The 19260-nt window shown below is 39.9% G+C and overlaps 1 protein-coding gene across 4 annotated transcripts; it reads right to left on the bottom strand.

Moving 5' to 3' along the window:
- Positions 1 to 4950: 4950 nt before the first annotated feature.
- azi2 (5-azacytidine induced 2) lies at positions 4951 to 17298 on the bottom strand. Of its 4 annotated transcripts, none has more exons than XM_067237963.1 (8): positions 17162 to 17298; positions 16078 to 16328; positions 12645 to 12761; positions 12409 to 12508; positions 12057 to 12190; positions 11648 to 11709; positions 11238 to 11365; positions 4951 to 6237 (listed from the first exon to the last, which is right to left on the bottom strand). In XM_067237963.1, the coding sequence occupies exons 2-8, from the start codon at positions 16291 to 16293 to the stop codon at positions 5855 to 5857; spliced, it is 1140 nt and encodes a 379-aa protein (XP_067094064.1). In that variant the 5' UTR covers positions 16294 to 16328; positions 17162 to 17298; the 3' UTR covers positions 4951 to 5854. The 4 variants fall into 4 exon arrangements, with proteins under 4 accessions (XP_067094064.1, XP_067094063.1, XP_067094065.1 ...); XM_067237962.1 differs by having other exon boundaries at positions 16078 to 16300; XM_067237964.1 differs by lacking the exon at positions 17162 to 17298 and adding an exon at positions 16474 to 16602.
- Positions 17299 to 19260: the final 1962 nt, after the last annotated feature.

Raw genomic sequence — 19260 nt, 5'->3', positions numbered from 1 at the left:
CCAGATTATTTTAATAATATCTGGCTTACTTCCACAACCTTTAATTTTTCAATAATGTTTTTAAAAAATGATACAAAATCGCTAATCTCTGAAAATAGCATGAAATCCTTGCTAATCTCAATATCTTTTTCAAACTTGTGTCAAAAAATCTCAAATATACACCAGATTATTCTAATAATGTCCGGCCTACTTCCACACCCTTTACTTTTTAAATAAAACTTTTTTTTTAAATGATAGAAAATTGCTAATCTCTGAAAATAGCATGAAATCCTTGCTAATCTCAATATATTTTTCAAACTTGTTTCAAAAAATCTCAAATACACACCAGATTATTCTAATAATATCTGGCCTACTTCCACACCCTTTAATCTTTCAATAATGTTTTTAAAAAATAATACAAAATCGCTAATCTCTGAAAATAGCATGAAATCCTTGCTAATCTCAATATTTTTTTCAAACTTGTTTCAGAAAATCTCAAATATACACCAGATTATTCTAATAATGTCTGGCCTACTTCCACAACCTTTACTTTTCCAATAAAGTTTTGAATAAAATTCCAATTAATCACTAATCTCTGAAAATAGCATGAAATCCTTGCTAATCTCAATATCTTTTTCAAACTTGTGTAAAAAAATCTCAAATATACACCAGATTATTCTAATAATGTCTGGCCTACTTCCACACCCTTTACTTTTAAAATAAAACTTTTTTTTAAATGATAAAAAAATTGCTAATCTCTGAAAATAGCATGAAATCCTTGCTAAGCTCAATATCTTTTTCAAACTTGTTTCAAAAAATCTCAAATACACACCAGATTATTCTAATAATGTCTGGCCTACTTCCACACCCTTTAATATTTCAATAATGTTTTTAAAAAATGATAGAAAATCGCTAATCTCTGAAAATAGCATGAAATCGTTGCTAATCTCAATATCTTTTTCAAATTTGTGTCAAAAAATCTCAAATATACACCAGATTATTTTAATAATATCTGGCCTACTTCCACACCCTTTAATTTTTCAATAATGTTTTTAAAAAATGATACAAAATCGCTAATCTCTGAAAATAGCATGAAATCCTTGCTAATCTCAATATTTTTTTCAAACTTGTTTCAAAAAATCTCAAATACACACCAGATTATTCTAATAATGTCTGGCCTACTTCCACAACCTTTACTTTTCCAATAAAGTTTTGAATAAAATTCCAATTAATCACTAATCTCTGAAAATAGCATGAAATCCTTGCTAATCTCAATATCTTTTTCAAACTTGTGTAAAAAAATCTCAAATATACACCAGATTATTCTAATAATGTCAGGCCTACTTCCACACCCTTTAATATTTCAATGTTTTTAAAAAATGATAGAAAATCGCAAATCTCTGAAAATAGCATTAAATCGTTGCTAATCTCTATCTTTTTCAAATTTGTGTCAAAAAATCTCATCATTTTTCAAAATTGTATGGTTAATTTTCACCCGGTCCCTAACTCGACGCTTCAAAGTAGCGTCTTCAGAATGTGAGACGAATGTCAAATGTCGAATATGAAACTAACTTCACCTCGGTACTAAATTTTATTCAAAACTTAATTGGAAAAGTAAAGGATGTGGAAGTAGGCCAGACATTATTAGAATAATCTGGTGTGGTGGTGGTGTGTGTGTCTGGTGTGTGGGAGTCAGGTGGCTGAGCGGTGAGGGAGTTGGACTAGTAATCCGAAGGTTGCCAGTTCGATTCCCGGTCATGCCAACTGACGTTGTGTCCTTGGGCAAGGCACTTCACCCTACTTGCCTCGGGGGAATGTCCCTGTACTTACTGTAAGTCGCTCTGGATAAGAGCGTCTGCTAAATGACTAAATGTAAATGTGAATGTGTATTTCAGAATTTTAGACACAAGTTTGAAAAAGATATTGAGATTAGCAAGGATTTCATGCTATTTTCAGAGATTAGCGATTTTCTATCATTTTTTAAAAACATTATTGAAAAATTAAAGGGTGTGGAAGTAGGCCAGATATTATTAGAATAATCTGGTGTGTATTTCAGATTTTTAGACACAAGTTTGAAAAAGATATTGAGATTAGCAAGGATTTCATGCTATTTTCAGAGATTAGCGATTTTCTATCATTTTTTTAAAACATAATTGAAAAAGTAAAGGGTGTGGAAGTAGGCCAGACAATATTAGAATAATCTGGTGTGTATTTGAGATTTTTTGAAACAAGTTTGAAAAAGATATTGAGATTAGCGAGGATTTCATGCTATTTTCAGAGATTAGCGATTAATTGGAATTTTATTCAAAACTTTATTGGAAAAGTAAAGGGTGTGGAAGTCGGCCAGACATTATTAGAATAATCTGGTGTATATTTGAGATTGTTAGACACAAATCTGTAAAAGTTATTGAGATTAGTGAAGATTTCATGCTATTTTCAGAGATTAGCGATTTTCTGTCATTCTTTTAAAAACATAATTGAAAAAGTAAAGGGTGTGGAAGTAGGCCAGACATTATTAGAATAATCTGGTGTGTATTTGAGATTTTTTGAAACAAGTTTGAAAAAGATATTGAGATTAGCGAGGATTTCATGCTATTTTCAGATATTAGCGATTTTCTATCCTTCTTTTAAAAACATTATTAAAAAATTAAAGGGTGTGGAAGTATACCAGACATTGTTGGAATACTCTGCTGTTTGTTTGAGGTTTTATAGTCATAAAATCATTATAAAAGTCATCATTTTTCAAAATTGTATGGGTAATTTTCACCCGGTCCCTAACTCGACGCTTCAAAGTAGCGTCTTCTGAATGTGAGACGAATGTCGAATGTCGAATATGAAACTAACTTCACCTCGGTACTAAACCGAACGCCAACGGATTGCAAAGTCTACAATGGCCGCAATGGGCAACGCTCTTAGCGTAGAAAATTTTATGCCTTTGCAAACATAATTTACGTAGCCTGCTTACTCCCACCGACATGATAATCATTAGCATACATTGTGGATATCCAGAATTGAATTGTTGATATCAAAATTCGAATTGTTTATATCAAAAATGCAATTGTTAATATCCACAATTCGAATTGTTGATATCCAAAATGCAATTGTTGATATAAAAAATTCTAATTGTTGATATCAACAATTCATTGGTTAAATTATAAAACGGCTTGCCATAAATGTCTCCCATCATCTCTCCAATCTAGGTGTCCCTATCTTCCTTCGATCTTGTGCAGCTGCATTGGTCTGAAGATAACCACGCCCCTCTCCTTTGCACGTTGGATTGGAAATATATGTAGCATTAGGAATTAAGTCCCATGAAATAAACATCTTGTCAAAATGTCATTTTGAAATAAGTAAGTAGTAGGGAGTCAGATGGCTGAGCGGTTAGGGAATTGGGCTAGTAATCAGAAGGTTGTTAGTTTGATTCCCGGCTATGCCAACCAAATGACGTTGTGTCCTTGGGCAAGGCACTTCACCCTACTTGCCTCGGGGAGAATGTCACTGTACTTACTGTAAGTCGCTCTGGATAAGAGCGTCTGCTAAATGTAAAAGTAAATGTATTTATTTATTTAGGTAAATGGATTCAGCTATACATTTATATGATGCTATATTTATATATTTATTGCCAACTTTTGTAAAATTTCAGGGTTTATTTCATAGCCTTATTTATTTATGTATTTATCTATGTATTAATTTTTTTTTTTTAAACTAAAACAGCGTTCCATGGCCTCCATTTAGTTCATTTTTCCCTGCTACCCTTCCCCTGTCTACTTATATGAAAGACCTCAACCGTCTAAGAACTAAGTGTTAGAAGTAGGGGTGGGAATCTTTTGGTACCTTACGATTCGATTTGAATCGATTCTTGGGGTCACGATTAGATAACAAATATGCGTTATTTATATATGCTTACATTTGATTCCAGTTTGCTGTTTAGTGTTACTTGTTTCTATTTGACTGTGATAGGCAGTTAAGTGTTGAAGAAAAAAATCCCACTGCATCAAAACCTTGAAATGTATTGGTTTTCTTGCAGTTTAGCAAACTCATTGTTATAACATAAATGCAACTGAATTTAAGCTGATTGCAACCATTCAACGTCTTCTGTTATTATAAGCAAGGCAAAATCTATTTTTGAAATTTGTGAATCGAAGTGAATCTATTTTTTCCCCCCAACCCTAGTTAGAAGCATCTGAAATTGTCAGGGTTTGGAAAGACCAAAACAAAGAAAAAAACAAATAAAAATAATTTTCTTTTAACCTTTGCAATGTGGGGGTTCTGAGACGGCCCAAAGGTTAAAAGAAAATGCTTCACTTTGTTTTTGTATGCAGTAAATTTGTCGCAATACGACTACGACGGTGGGTCACAATGACCCGAAGATAACACAAGGGTTAAAGTTTAAACATGGTTTAAAAAAATTCTGATTAAAGCTGACAGTCAACTGTCCAAATCCTTTAAAGATTATTATTCAATCTGATTCAAACAAATCGGAAATATATATTGAATCAGAACCAGAATGAAACAGCAGGCAAGTAGACATTTACATTAACCTATTCATTTAATTCAAATCATGTTTACAGTCTTTAGTGCAGTAATTCTAAAATATAATCATATCTACTGTACATTGCATTTTGGTTTACCGATTTAAACAGAATTGAAAAGTAGGAAACTGTTGTAAAATAAAATGTATTAAAAAAAAATCCCAAGACAAATACTTTTTCATAATTCTAAGAGTCAGGACATTTTTTAACCCTTCAATCTCTATACAATGGCCCTTAATTTATTGGACTAAACTCGCATAACATAGAATATATTTTCTATTATGTTAATCCCCATTTGCAATACACTGTTAAACATCATAATGATAGAGAGTAGAAGAGAGTAGAGGAAAGGCCCAAGACAAAGGGATCTCTTTGGAGTGCAACTTGGTCTTAAGAAATATATTTAAGATACACAACTTTACACACCAACTCTTCAAGAAACATTGTGAACATCTGTCAAACAAGTCCACCAGCCTCAATCTTGAGGTAATTTAATTTAAACAGTGAGTCCAGGTTTACTTTGTCATGTGTTGGAATACAGCAATAAGACACTGTTTACCTTCTTAGAAGACAAATATTTTTTACCAGTTTATGTGTGGCCCCTAACACGCACTGAGCAGAGCTGTGTATTCCTGAAAGAAAAGAAAAAAAGACCAACACCTCAAGCCATAATTTGTTCACCCAAGGACTTTTACAAAGCACATTTTCCATTTGAACAACTACAAAGAAAAATCCATAAAGATCAGTTCTCTGTTTGAAAAACATCAGAAAGCGCTGTGAAGCCATCAGACTGGGTATGGGGTACTAAACCAAAGATTGTACTGTGTATGTGACTGACGGACTTGAGCCTTTTTGGTGCTACTTATGGTAAAGTATATACCTTTACATGTCTGTAAGCATCATAGCACAGGCACAAACACAGCATCTTTATACCTAAACACAGTCTTCACATTATTATGGAATAACCATGTGACTATACACTTTACAACAGTAACATGTAAAGAGAGACTTACATCAGAGGGCTACAATTAAAACCTAAGAGTGCTTCTGACTGTGGATCAATGAGTTCCCACAGTGAATGACTAAAAGGGTTTAAACCCCAATAGACAAATAAAGATGCACACGCCCTTACAAACATAGACGTGGCGGTTGGAAGTCTTTTTTCTTTGTCCCATGAATGAAATTTCCTCTCCCACAAAGGACTTTCCCTCATTATTAGGATCCTTCAGTGGTAGACAGGGATCCCCCAGGCCCTGTGTTCTCATGGATAAGAAGTCCGGAGAAGTGGTACTAAGGCAGGTCAGGTGGTATGCGGCAGGCAGGGGGTGCAGGGAGTGGTTAGGTCAGTATGGCGGGCTTTTGGGGCTGCTTCTCTTGGATGTGGAGGAGTGGGGAGGGCTATTTTGACCCTCCCAGAAAACAGTGTCACTGGGCTTGGGGGGGCTGGGAAAGGACCAGGAACTGTCATCCAAAGAAGCCTGGTTCTGGGGGGGGGGGGGCAGAAGCACTGGGCTACCCGGGGCCACAGGACAGTGGCTGGACCAGGGGCCCTGCCCCCAGCAGTCCTCCCTCAGGCCATCCAGCACTGGGTGGCCCATTGGAGGGCCGGGACGGCCAGAGCTCGAGGGCACTGGAGGGGCACTGGGGGGGCGAGGGACTGACACCCGCACTGTCCAGTTGTTCTTTTCGACATCATCCAAACACTGGACTGGAACCATTGATGCCGCTGAAGAGAGGAGTAAAAACATGTATAATCAGTTTCAGAAGACATTCCTTTTAACCACTACATTCCTGGAAGAAGATTTTGAAAAAGATTCACCAGAGCACCATTTTGCAATTCACCAGGATATTAGAAAAGTAACTGTACTCTGAATAAATTATTAATCCAAGCACTAGATCAAGGGTCTATAGCATGTTCCAATCTTTAACATACAATACCCAACCTAAATGAGCAATTTGTTATTTCTGTCACTGGCTTGACACTGAAAAAGGTTTTGAGCGTTTCCCCTTTATAACATGCAATTAATGGTATTAAACTAAATGTATTTATAGGCAAACCAACTGTCATTTATCATGTATGTTACTGCCAAGGCTTCTGCAACTAAATAAATAATGTGATGTACCTTCATGGATATATAGTTGTTAAATGTATATTAGTATATTCGTAACGGGTGGATGCTAAAAATGAGAGACGCATTTCCAAATGTCCATAAAGCTTCTGTTAATTATAGCACTTATAAGACGTTCAATGCATATTTAAGATTTACTAGGGAGTCAGGTGGCTGAGCGGTGAGGGAATCGGGCTAGTAATCCGAAGGTTGCCAGTTCAATTCCCGGTCATGCCAACTGACGTTGTGTCCTTGGGCAAGACAGTTCACCCTACTTGCCTCAGGGGGAATGTCCTTGTACTTACTGTAAGTCGCTCTGGATAAGAGCGTCTGCTAAATGACTAAATGTAAATGTACTAAGTAATACCAAATCGAATTTCTCTTTGCAGGCTGTACATCACCATGTACACCATAGAACATCCACTATCACAAAAATATGCTACTGTTCCATGTTGTGGGTAATATATCTAATCATGGCTCCTGATGCATGCATTTATTAACTGTAGATCTTTTTACTCGCCACGAGAGTTTGCATCATTCATTCTGGTTGGCGTCTACATGCCTCCGCAGGCTAGCGTCAACGAGGCTCAACGTGTGCTCGCCAGCCAGATACTGAGTGTGGAGCATGAAAATCCGGATTCCTTGGTTATTGTGCTAGGCGACTTTAACAAAGGCAATCTCACTCAAGAACTCCAAAAATATAGACAATTCATCAAATGCCCTACCAGAGAAGGAAACACCTTGGATCACTGCTACTCTACAATCAGCAAAGCATACCATGCGGTCCCCCGAGCAGCACTGGGTCACTGACCACGCCATGGTCCACCTGATTCCTGCATACAGGCAGAAGCTAAAGCGCTGTAAGCCTGCTGTGAGGACATCAAAACAGTGGACCAGTGAAGCTATGGAGGATCTGCGGGCGTGCTTGGACTGCACTGACTGGGACATGTTCACGACTGCTACCAATAGTCTGGATGAGCTCACAGAGGCTGTGACATCATACATCAGCTTCTGTGAGGACTGCTGTATACCAACACGCACCAGGGTAAGCTACAACAACGACAAACCTTGGTTTACAGCTAAACTCAGAAGGTTGAGGTCAGAGAAAGAGGCCGCGTTTAGGAGTGGGGACAAAGACAGTTTTAAGGAGTCGAAGAACAGGTTTAGCAAGGCGGTGAGGGAGGCTAAACGACTGTACTCAGAGAGGCTAAAACACCAATTCTCTGCAAACGACTCTGCTTCTGTCTGGAGAGGGCTCAGGCAAATTACCAACTTCAAGCCCAGAGCCCCCCACTCCACTAACGACTCCCGCCTGGCCAACGACCTGAATGAGTTCTACTACAGATTTGAAAGACAATTGGACAGTCTTGAACTACCCCTTCCCACCCAGGAGGCCTCCCACCTCCCCCCCCCTACAGTGACGACTCTCTCCATTCAGGAGGGTGAAGTTAACAGACTTTTCAAGAGGCAGAATCCCCGCAAAGCAGCTGGGCCGGAATCTGTCTCTCCAGCCACCCTCAAGCACTGCGCTGACCAGCTGTCTCCGGTGTTTACCTACATCTTTAACACCTCCCTTGAGACATGCCATGTGCCAGCCTGTCTCAAGTCCTCCACCATCATCCCTGTGCCCAAAAAGCCAAGGCCAACAGGACATAATGACTACAGACCCGTCGCCCTGACCTCTGTGGTAATGAAGTCTTTCGAGCGCCTGGTGCTGGCACACCTTAAATCCATCACTGACCCTCTACTGGACCCCCTGCAGTTTGCCTACAGAGCCAACAGGTCTGTGGACGATGCAGTTAACATGGCCCTCCACTTCACCCTACAGCACCTGGACTCCCCAGCATCCTATGCCAGGATCCTGTTTGTGGACTTCAGCTCTGCCTTCAACACCATCATCCCCGCTCTGCTTCAGGACAAGCTCTCCCAGCTGAACGTGCCTGATTCCACCTGCAGGTGGATCACAGACTTCCTGTCTGACAGGAAGCAGTGCGTTAAGCTGGGAACACAAGTCTCTGACTCCCGGTCCATCAGCACCGGATCACCTCAGGGCTGCGTCCTTTCTCCTCTGCTCTTCTCCCTGTACACCAACAGTTGCACCTCCAGTCATCCGTCCGTCAAACTCCTGAAGTTTGCGGACGACACCACCCTTATTGGGCTCATCTCTGGTGGAGACGAGTCTGATTATAGGTGGGAAGCGGCCAACCTGGTGACCTGGTGCAGCCAGAACAACTTAGAGCTCAATGCTCTTAAGACAGTGGAGATGGTTGTGGACTTCAGGAGGAACACAGCCCCACTCACCCCCATCACCCTGTGTGACTCCCCAGTCAACACTGTGGAGTCCTTCCGCTTCCTGGGCACTATCCTCTCCCAGGACCTCAAGTGGGAACTGAACATCAGCTCCCTCATCAAGAAAGCACAACAGAGGATGTACTTCCTTCGGCAGCTGAAGAAGTTCAACCTGCCAAAGACAATGATGGTGCACTTCTACTCAGCCATCATTGAGTCCATCCTCACCTCCTCCATCACCGTCTGGTACGCTGCTGCCACTGCCAAGGACAAGAGCAGACTGCAGCGTATCATCCGTACTGCTGAGAAGGTGATTGGCTGCAATCTGCCTACCCTCGAGGACCTGCACACCTCGAGGACCCTGAGGCGAGCGAGGAAGATTGTGGCCGACTCCTCCCACCCTGGACACTCCCTGTTTCAGTCACTCCCCTCCGGCAGAAGGCTGCGGTCTATCAGGACCAATACCTCACGCCACAAAAACAGTTTCTTCCCTTCCGCTGTTGGCCTCTTCAACAAGGCCAAGGGACCACACTGACTCAAATGACTTATTGCTTAAAACACTCTGCTTTTGCACTGCACCACAACATGGTATCTTGTACATTTGTATTTTTTGTAATATTTGTATTTTTATATTGTAATTTACGGCAACTTATATTTTATTGTTTATTTAATTGTATTCTAATCCCACTTAGTACTGCTAGTTTATGTACCCTTAGTATAGTTAGTCCACATATTTAAATTTTAGGTATATGTTTATTGTATGCACCTTCCTGCCAAAGCAAATTCCTTGTCTGTGCAAATTTTCATGGCGAATAAATCCCTTTCTGATTCTGATTCATAACGCATCGTCTTAAATGCAATACAAATATAAGACCTTTAGACACACATCCTTGCTTTTCTTTTTCTCAGTTCCATCTTGAGTAGATAATAAACTCTCTCTCTCTCTCTCTCAAAATGGTCTGCAGGGGGCTACATTTGAATAAAAGTGATTTGTTGAAAGAACCTTAGAAGAATACAGATGTTCAATATCTTAAATACATGTTCTTTCTGTCTTCCTCTCTCTCCCATTTCTTTTCTCCCCATCTCTGTCACCCGCTAAGTCATACACAGAAGATGATTAAGGTGGAATATTCACTGGAATAAGGAGATTCTTTCTTTGCTATATTTGATTCTAATTTGCACCTTTGTTTTTTACTCTGACACAGAGGGAATGGTAAAAAAGAAAGATAGTCTGACTATATATCTGCTCAGGAATGACAGAGCATAATTTTTCGATTGTACCCTCTAACTCATAGGTGTCAAACAAGGCCCGCGGGCCACATACGTACAATTATATCTGGCCCGAAAGATCATTTTATATATCTTTTTTTAATGGCCGGGCGATATGAAGCACCAATAACACACAAACTACAAATCCCATAATGCAGCGCGACAGCTGCCTTATCGAATAGGCTGATGCCTATTCTGATATATACTGTGCACGCTCGCATTAACTGTGGAAGTCACTATCTAGCATCACAACAAACCCAGAATACGTCCTAAATTTGGGCTAATCCCCGAATGTTTACCACGTCTGGCTCCGCGCCTGATGAACACTCGGATCGATAAAAAGTCTCAAAAATGGTATCAATATAAAAAAAGAATACAATCCCTTTCCGTAAATCTTGATACCCCCCCCAAAAGATTCACTGCACCCCCAGTCAAAGCAGGCTGCACCTGGATGGAAGGCAATTTCAAGAAAGATAAGTTGTTAAAAGTTAATACATTTTTTCAAGGAGAAAAACCGGTATGTATTTTGTGTCATGAGCCGATGTCAGTCGTTAAAGAGTAGGCTACAATCTCCGTCGGCATTTTGGACACCAAACACGGAGACAAATATGCCACATTTATCCTCCAAGAAAAACAGCAGATTGTCTAAGAATTAAAAGGCGGACTGCATTCGCAGCAGAATATGTTCACAAAAGCTACAGCTAAAAACTATGTTTTTACATCGTAAACATCGTTACATTGTAGTTACAACTGGCCCTTTGAGGGCAAACATAATGCTGATGTGGCCCTCGGTGAAAATGAGTTTGACACCCCTGCTCTAACTTACTACAACAGCCTTCTCACCACCTCCACGTATGTCTTGAAGCTGCTTTTTGTGAAACCAAAATTGAGTTTACATGTTGCTCCTCTCTACTGCATTAGACAGAACTCACTTCTTTCCAGAGACCCATTCTGTGTTATAACTTAATTCTTGTCTTCATCGAATTTCCCCACATGGTTTTCACTGGTGCAACTGGAAACAGAACTAAGGTGTCACTGAGAAAATGCCCACTGATGTTACCTGGCTTGCTTGCAACAAGCAAAGAGTCTTTAAGCCTCTTCACAAGGTCTTTCTGCATCTTCAGTGCTGAGTGGAGATGGGAGACCTCAAAGCACAGGCTCTCATAGGACTGCAGCATGGTCTTCTCCCTAATGGAATATTATAGGAGTTAAAAATAATTTGAACTTTATTTGTCCACATGAAGCAGAAGTGGATGCATTTTGTCTATAAAGAACTCATAACTTGGCAAATGAACTGAGCTTCCTTTGAATCCTTGACAATACGAGTGAACATCTTATCGGTAAACTGTGTCTCCCTCTAGTGACTAATGGTCACATGCACTTTCAGAAAGAATGGTCTACTCGGAAAGCAGTCTTGTCCAGCTAACTTGCTTTGTTCCTTAAACTAAAGATACCAAAGGAGTAACATACCAGTTCTTGGATTCAGGGTTATGGTTCTGTTCACAGTCTGGTTTCGTTTGTCCAACAGGATCCTCAAAAACAGAGATCATACAATTTAAACCATAACTGTGATGTGGTTTATACCGTCTCACCAATCACGTACTACAAATTTATTTTTCAAAGATATGGATTTGCAAAAGGCCCAAGTATCGGAGTCAATCAAGAATTACCCATATACATACTTAGTCAACACTTAGCTAGAAGGATGATCTGACAGACTCCTGAACCAGACTGATTTCTATGTATTTTATTTATTCATTTGTATTTATATAATTGGTAAGTCTATAGGAAATGTGCCACACTGATTTGTGAAGTAAATGTAAGCTTGTGACATCAAGATTGTTTACATGTGTAAACCACCAATAAGGCTGTCGGTTACCCCGCAGTGTTCTTGCAGCTGGATGTTCTCCTGTTGTACTCTCTCCAGCTCTTCTTGGAGTGTGTGCATCTTCAGGCCATTGTTCACTCGGCCCATTTGCCACAGGTCCTGGCTGCTATTCAGACTCTTCATCACTGAGGGGAACAAGGAACAAATCCATTGAGACATCGGTTGTTCCATTACACATTTATATTGAAGAAAATGTCTCCTGGATGAGAAAAGTAAGTGACGAGACCATTAAGTGACAGTGTACCGAGGGAAGGGGGCCAGGGGTGTGAGTACACCTTGACTGAAAGTCAAAAGGGAAAGTAGTGTCATTCATGTTTGTGACATGCATTGATGATGTGTGTACCTTGGCTTGTTTCGATCTCCGTCTTCAACTCCAGCAGCTCCAACTCTTTGGCCTGCAACTGATCAAGCAGCAGCTTCTCCAATTCACTTCTCTCCCTTTTCTAATAAACAGAGAGAGAAACCATCAGAAATTGACAATATAGACATCCAGAGTTTATAGGCAGGCCTACAGACTACCGAGGGGATTGCCAGGTCAGTAGTCTTCCCCTTGTGTGATCCCTTTTTACTCTGACCTACCAGTTTTTTCAGCTCCGCCTGTAGCTCCTTATTCTCCATGTAGATACCTCGGTAGGCACTGAATGCCTTGTTCACATACTGGGGTCCTTCTGAGGGGGGCGCTTCTGGTCTGAATGGCTGGAATAAACAAAAGTAGAGCAGATAAAAAATGTATGTAATACAAGACAATTATTATTGATGGTCATCTACCGGAGCCTTTTATTTTGGATGATCTTCATTTATCATTGAATTGGATGAGTACTGGTTACTGCATAGCTCTCGTTGGCAAACAGCTTGTTGTCACTTCATGATTGTTTTCCTCAAAATCCACATTGCATCAAGACTTGTTTTAGTACTCAGTTAAAAATGTTTGCCACATATAACAGGGTATTCCATCTTTAGCGATAAAGTTCAAAGTCTAAGACAGCAAATTTTTTTGCTTATACAGTACGTCATAGTTTCAAGTCCACATTGGCTAGAAAAGTGTATATACGTGAAGAAAAAGAAACGTATTTTCACTGTTATACTTTCAATTGTCTACATTCTCTTGCATCTTGTTTGTGAAATGTGTAGTTCAATAAATGATAATTCTATAAATTGTATTACTAAAGTTATGTAAATTGCATTATTAACAGTGTTTCCCCTACAATTATATTAGGGGGGCGTCTGCACCCCCCCCCCCCCCCTTGTTTATATATAGCGCCAGATCACAAAATAAGTCATTTATGGTTACCTTTCCTATAAAACAGGTCTATAGCTTGCTCTTTTATTAAACAAACTAAATGGCCTTATGTTATTTACACGACGGCATGTCATTTCTGTCTCTACATCAGTGGTTCCCAAAGTGGGGGTCACGACCAGCGAGGGGGTTGCGAGATGATTTCCAGAAATCAAGGAACATTTTAAAACAATTAGAAATAGCATATTTTAGCCAACATTTTAACAAGTTAAAAATAGTAGTTAAATGAATGCATGCAAATAAAAAAAGCCATCAACCTTTTGTTTTTCCATTCACTGTAAGTACGGCAAACCATCTTACATCCGACCAGGAGGACGCATTAGTTGAACTGTCAAGCGACCGAACGTTATAGGCAGCATTCTCAGCCAAGACACTGGCTAAGTTTTGGATTTCAGTGGAGAGGGAATACCCATGGCCGCGGGAACTAGGGGTGCTGAAGCACCCACTGACAGCACGAGAATTAAAAATAATATGACTTCCACCACCGCGGCACAGCCCCGCAGTAGCAGACTGGCCATCGGGAGCACCGGGAGACAGCTATGTTTATTTTACACAAAACTCAAAAACGATTTTGCGCTCTAATAAAGGTCTGGATCAAAGTCAGGGCCTATTTTAACTTCCACGTATATGTAAACCACATCCGTGGATGCGGGGGTCGCAAGTCACTGGCACCATTATTTTAGGGGTCGTGGCTTGAAATGTTTGGGAGCCCCTGCTCTACATGACATGGTCCCCCCAAAAAGTTGTAAACCTAGGGGAAACACTGATTAAGATGTATGATTAGCAAGTAACGCTGAACTGTTTGTGTGGGAATTTATCTGTGGTAATAAATCAGTTGTTTAAAGATTGCACACAGGGCCCTACAGTGCGAGTATTTCACTCGCATTTGCGCCTAAAAATAGGTATGTGCGAACTTGAAAAATAATTTACGAGCACAGTGCGCGAGTGATGGGCTGTTGTCAATACACGGCGCGATGAAGTGAAGTATTCAAGTATACCATTGATTTCACATGGAAAGCAAGTGACAAGAGTCGCGACTGCACGATGTGAACATGGCATGATGACGCGCGAGCGACGATTCGCAACCAATGGGCCAGAGCCATATAAAAAGAGAGTTACGACACTCTGATCTCGCCGACACGTGATCACTTGCTAGCTCTAATTAGATGTACTAACTGTGCTAATAAGAGAAGACTAACGTTGTATGCCAATGAACAGCAATAACTAGAACTAATTTGACAGACGATAAACCAACGACCTTCTGGTTATGATACTCGTGCTCTATGCCAACAAACAGCAATAACTAGAACTAATTTGACAGACGATAAACCAACGACCTTCTGGTTATGATACTCGTGCTCTCTAGCTAGCTACAGTAAAAGTGTTGCTTACGTTACATACTAGACCTACAGTCTAGCTCTAACTGCATTTATAATCTAACAAGCTATATCTTACAATACACTTTAAGTAAAGCTGGCTATATAAAATGTGGGTGAGCAGACGTCCTCTTTTACCCGGACATGTCCTCTTTTCGAGACCTAAACATTGCGTCCAGCAGGGATTCCAAAATTGTCCAGGATTTTGCCTCGTCGGATATTTGTGTTTCTCTGGGTCTTTCACAAACTATTACGCCCTTACAAGTTTTGAAAATATTATAAATAATGCAGTAATTTGATCAATTTACCAGCTAACTTGCTTCGGAACACTGAACATGAATGGGGTTGAACTTTGGAAAATACAATGTTTGGGACTATAGGTCGCAAATGACACGCTTTACTGCCGCCTTCTTCGATTACAATGGATGTCTATGGAAGTGTCGCAACTCTCTTTTTATATGGCTCTGGGTCTACCTAGCTTTGACTACCAAGCCTTTTAATCCGTGGCGTGCTTACATAGTCTATAATGTCCCAGTGTTTTAAGAAAATATTATAAACTATATTCATGTTTCATAAAGTATTTGTTCTAGTTCTATCAGAGTGAAAGTTGTTAGACATAAAACTGTACTGGGGCACAGGCCCCTATTCACATCCCCTTCTTCCAAGCGTGTTGCGCACAATGCACTACTAGGCTATAGAAACTCCCCTTGCTTAACCCACTATGTAACAGTTCAGGGACACAAGTTTGATATCAGCTTTGGCAGGGACACCTATAGTTAATGCAAGCTACAATAGTTTTTAGCTTCATGTAATATTGTTTTAGTAAAAATAAGATGATCGGTAGGCCTACCATTTAGAAACTTTCTTTAGTTTTGTAATGTTTTCTTAGCCTACCTCAATTCTGACTTGTGTGCTGAGTCCGATACCTGGACTTCTGTGTGCGTGCTGCAGTGGCTATTTGGCAAGCTCAGAAGAGCGCGCTGACATGCATCGGTTTGTGTTTTGGGTTAAACTGCTTTGATTTTACAAGCGTTGATTGAGATATTGTGTTAATTTTTTTTTTAACTCAAACTTTCAAGATTTACTGGGGCGCAGAAGATTTATACTGGGCACGTGCCCCTGTAAAAAGGGTCTAACGACGCCCCTGTGTTAAGTTATGTTTAATAAACAAATACAATAAAAAAAACACTGTGCACATGTACTACTTGGTGAAAACATTAGCGTAAAACCCTGGCACACTTTCAGAGTTTCCTCAGCAGTCAAAGACGCAAGTAAATTATTTTGGTCCCTTTAAATTCCCTCGAACTCCCACACTCCCCTTTACCTTCCTCTCGCCTACCTTGTCCTCCAGCTGTTTGACCCTCTTCCTCAGTAAAGTGTTTTCTCGCTCTGTGTCTCTTAAGCGTTTCTTGATGTCCTCGTAGGCAGTGACCAGGGCGAAGTGTGAGGCCACTGACTCGTCCCCAGCACACACCGACACTGGGCTCTCGGCTGCCACATATGCCGTCTCATGTTTTAGGATGTAGATGTCGTCCTCCACTGCAGGGGGCTCCATTCCAGGCCTATAGGTCAGACGTCACACAAAATGACCTAAATCGATGCAGTCAAAAAGCAATAGAACCTACGTGAACTTCCTCACCCTCAATAGATTTAAAAGGAAATATAATTGAAACAAAGACCTCTGTAAAGACCTTTTTAAAGTCAAACTTTCAGTAACATTAACGTAAACACATACCTACTCATCTTTGCAAATGAGATCGTGCTAGCTTGTTCTAACTTATGCTCGTTAAATACGCTACTGCAGTCACCACGTACAGCAAAGCTAGGAATAAATCTGTTGCATTGAAGTGAAAACGAAACCCCAAAATGTACAGACTGGCTACAGTAGTAAGGCTGTCTCCCTTTGCAAAACAACATAATTCTGGCTAAACTACACTTTGTAATATACATTTAGGCTACCATCTACTAAAATACAATACCTACAAAGCCAAAATACTGTTGGTTATTTACACAAAAACCTACTAAATGTAACCACTGTAAACAACGCACTCTCATAAAAAATATTAAAACCATCTGCCTAGACTAGCTTATATAGGTTAGCTAGCTCTAGCTCTACTAGCTAGACGTTTTGTTCGGTAATATAACAAAGCGGGATGAGCAAGGGATAGAAAACGACAAAGGACTATGTTAAGTTAAGTTCATAAGTTGCATAGTCAGATAATGTGAATTTAAACATACTCGCTAGTTAAGCCAGCAAAAACGACGATTAATAAATTGATTCCGACTTAACGCAGCCAGCAAGACTAGCTACCATATATCATCAAGCTAGCGCTTGCAGCTAGCCTAGTTTAGCAGGCTCCTGTCAAGCGATAAATGGCAACGTTGCAAACGTCACTGACTGAGCAATCATCACCTTAGCCTACCTAGTTGATCCAATAGATTGTGTTGGGGTAGTATCAGGTCGTGAATATGACGAACATGGTATTAAATAAATCGAATCTATAGCGAGTCGTATTTATCGCAGAAAGATTACAGGTAGCATAAACCACCATCTGTTTCATTCGCAAATTGAAGCTATGTGGGTGAAGCCAAGCCAGCTCTATGAGCCAGTCTCAATGAGGGATCAATTTCCGCTTGATTTCTCCCAAACCTTTCAAAATAAAGGTCCACAGTCTTCCTGTGGTGGTTACCATAGACATAATAAAGAGTAGACGCCGCATCGACCGCTCTAGGTGGTGGGCCGAGCCCGCGTATCTGCTTTAGTTTTTTAAATGACCTGTCCCCATCGATGGAGATGCTGGATTTTTGATATTATCAACGTCGTTTTTTTTCTTAAAACATTTTCGTTTGTTGGCACGTCCAATTCTTGCACATTCTTTCTGTAGCTTAGTTCAAAGTTAGCAACTTTGTCAGGCAATCGTCTACACTACCTAAACTCTCCAACCTACCAGAACTCTTGTATCATCTTGTTAGCTAATCGAATTGCTCGTAACAGGATCAGCTGATAGTAAAAACAACCTAAGTGACCATGCGTCAAGAAGCTAGCCTACAAGTCTTGGCTCCAAAATAACGGTAAATCGGTTGAGCTTTAATTAAATTAACGCCTAGTTAATTTAATTGTGAGAATGCTCTTAAGCATTCTCACTATTGTTTTCACTATTGTTTGCCTGTTTCTCTTTATTGTTGGAATGCTGAAGCAGCATTCCAAGTATTATTCTTTGAATCTTTAATCAACTTGTTATTTTTCTTCTATTTCTTCCGTGGCACCTTTCAGCGCCTTCAAATCTTCAGCTATTAAAACCGTTCAGCTATCAAAACATTCAGCAGTTTCAGGCCATGGGTGCTATGACTTTTCAGCTTTGTACCTCTTATGCTTGAACTAATATAAATCAATATTCATAATATTTTTAACATGGGTTTCCAATGGAGTTTTCTTTCAAATCCTCTCAAACTTCTTTAAACTTCTTCAACTTCCAAATCCTTCTTCTTCCTCAATCTTTCAGCTAGAGCCACCATTTAAACTTTAAAATGTTGACAAAACCCTAAACTATTTTTAAATAATTCAGCTTTTTGATATCTATTCAACTTTTTTCAATATCACTGATTATGTTTCATGACTTTTTCAAGCCGTTTCTGAGATTTACATGGGTGTGTACGTGAAACCCTAGAGTGCAGACTGAAACGCTTAGAGTGGAGGCCTGAGCTTCGGATTTCGTACACACTTGTTCAGAGCCCCATGAAAGCGAGACAAAGTCCAACTCTCGCCCCATAGAGACCAATGCAAATCTGGTGACAAAATCGTCAGAGAAAGCAAAAAGAACAAGATTTTGAAACTGCCGGTAGAGTCGTATTTCTGACCGCACAGACATATAAAGGGAGTCAGGTGTCTGACTCCCACCTGACTCCCATATATGTGGGAGTCAGGTGGCTGAGCGGTGAGGGAGTCGGGCTAGTAATCTGAAGGTTGCCAGTTCGATTCCCGGCCGTGTCAAATGACGTTGTGTCCTTGGGCAAGGCACTTCACCCTACTTGCCTCGGGAGGAATGTCCTTGTACTTACTGTAAGTCGCTCTGGATAAGAGCGTCTGCTAAATGACTAAATGTAAATGTAAACTATTCTCCCATTAAAAGTTATGGTAAATCCTTTCAAATCATTAAAAAGCTTCCTCCTCTTTGAAACATAACTACTTCAGCATACTTTCAGCTAGAGACACCATTCAACCTTTCAAATGTTCACAAGACATTCAGCTATTCCCAAATGATTCAGCTTTTTCAAATATTCAGCCAATTGTGAATTATGACAGTTGGAAATACATTTAAAAATTTGATCCTTCTTGATTTTTATGAATGAGCAGCAAGCAGAGTGGCACTCTGCTGCCTGCTCTTTTTCTGATATTCAACTAAATTGTCAAACTAATTCCTCTAACTTTCATATAGTTTAACTTACAGAAACAAGTTATACCTTAAAATGTAGGAAAAATTGTCCTCTTTCAGCCAATGTAACTATGAAAGAGCTCACATTT

This window comes from Osmerus mordax, chromosome 6, assembly GCF_038355195.1.
Source record: "Osmerus mordax isolate fOsmMor3 chromosome 6, fOsmMor3.pri, whole genome shotgun sequence".
NCBI lineage: Eukaryota > Metazoa > Chordata > Actinopteri > Osmeriformes > Osmeridae > Osmerus > Osmerus mordax.
Note: the sequence above shows the minus strand (reverse complement) of the source record. Positions and strands in the feature narration are given on the sequence as shown.

What these genes read in the sequence shown, in the direction of transcription:
- azi2 (XM_067237961.1), bottom strand. An exon ending in GGAGATCGAAACAAGCCAAG is followed by an intron (nt 12,191 to 12,408) that starts GTACACACATCA and finishes TGTTCCCCTCAG; the next exon opens with TGATGAAGAGTCTGAATAGC. An exon ending in AGCTGCAAGAACACTGCGGG is followed by an intron (nt 11,710 to 12,056) that starts GTAACCGACAGC and finishes TCTGTTTTTGAG; the next exon opens with GATCCTGTTGGACAAACGAA.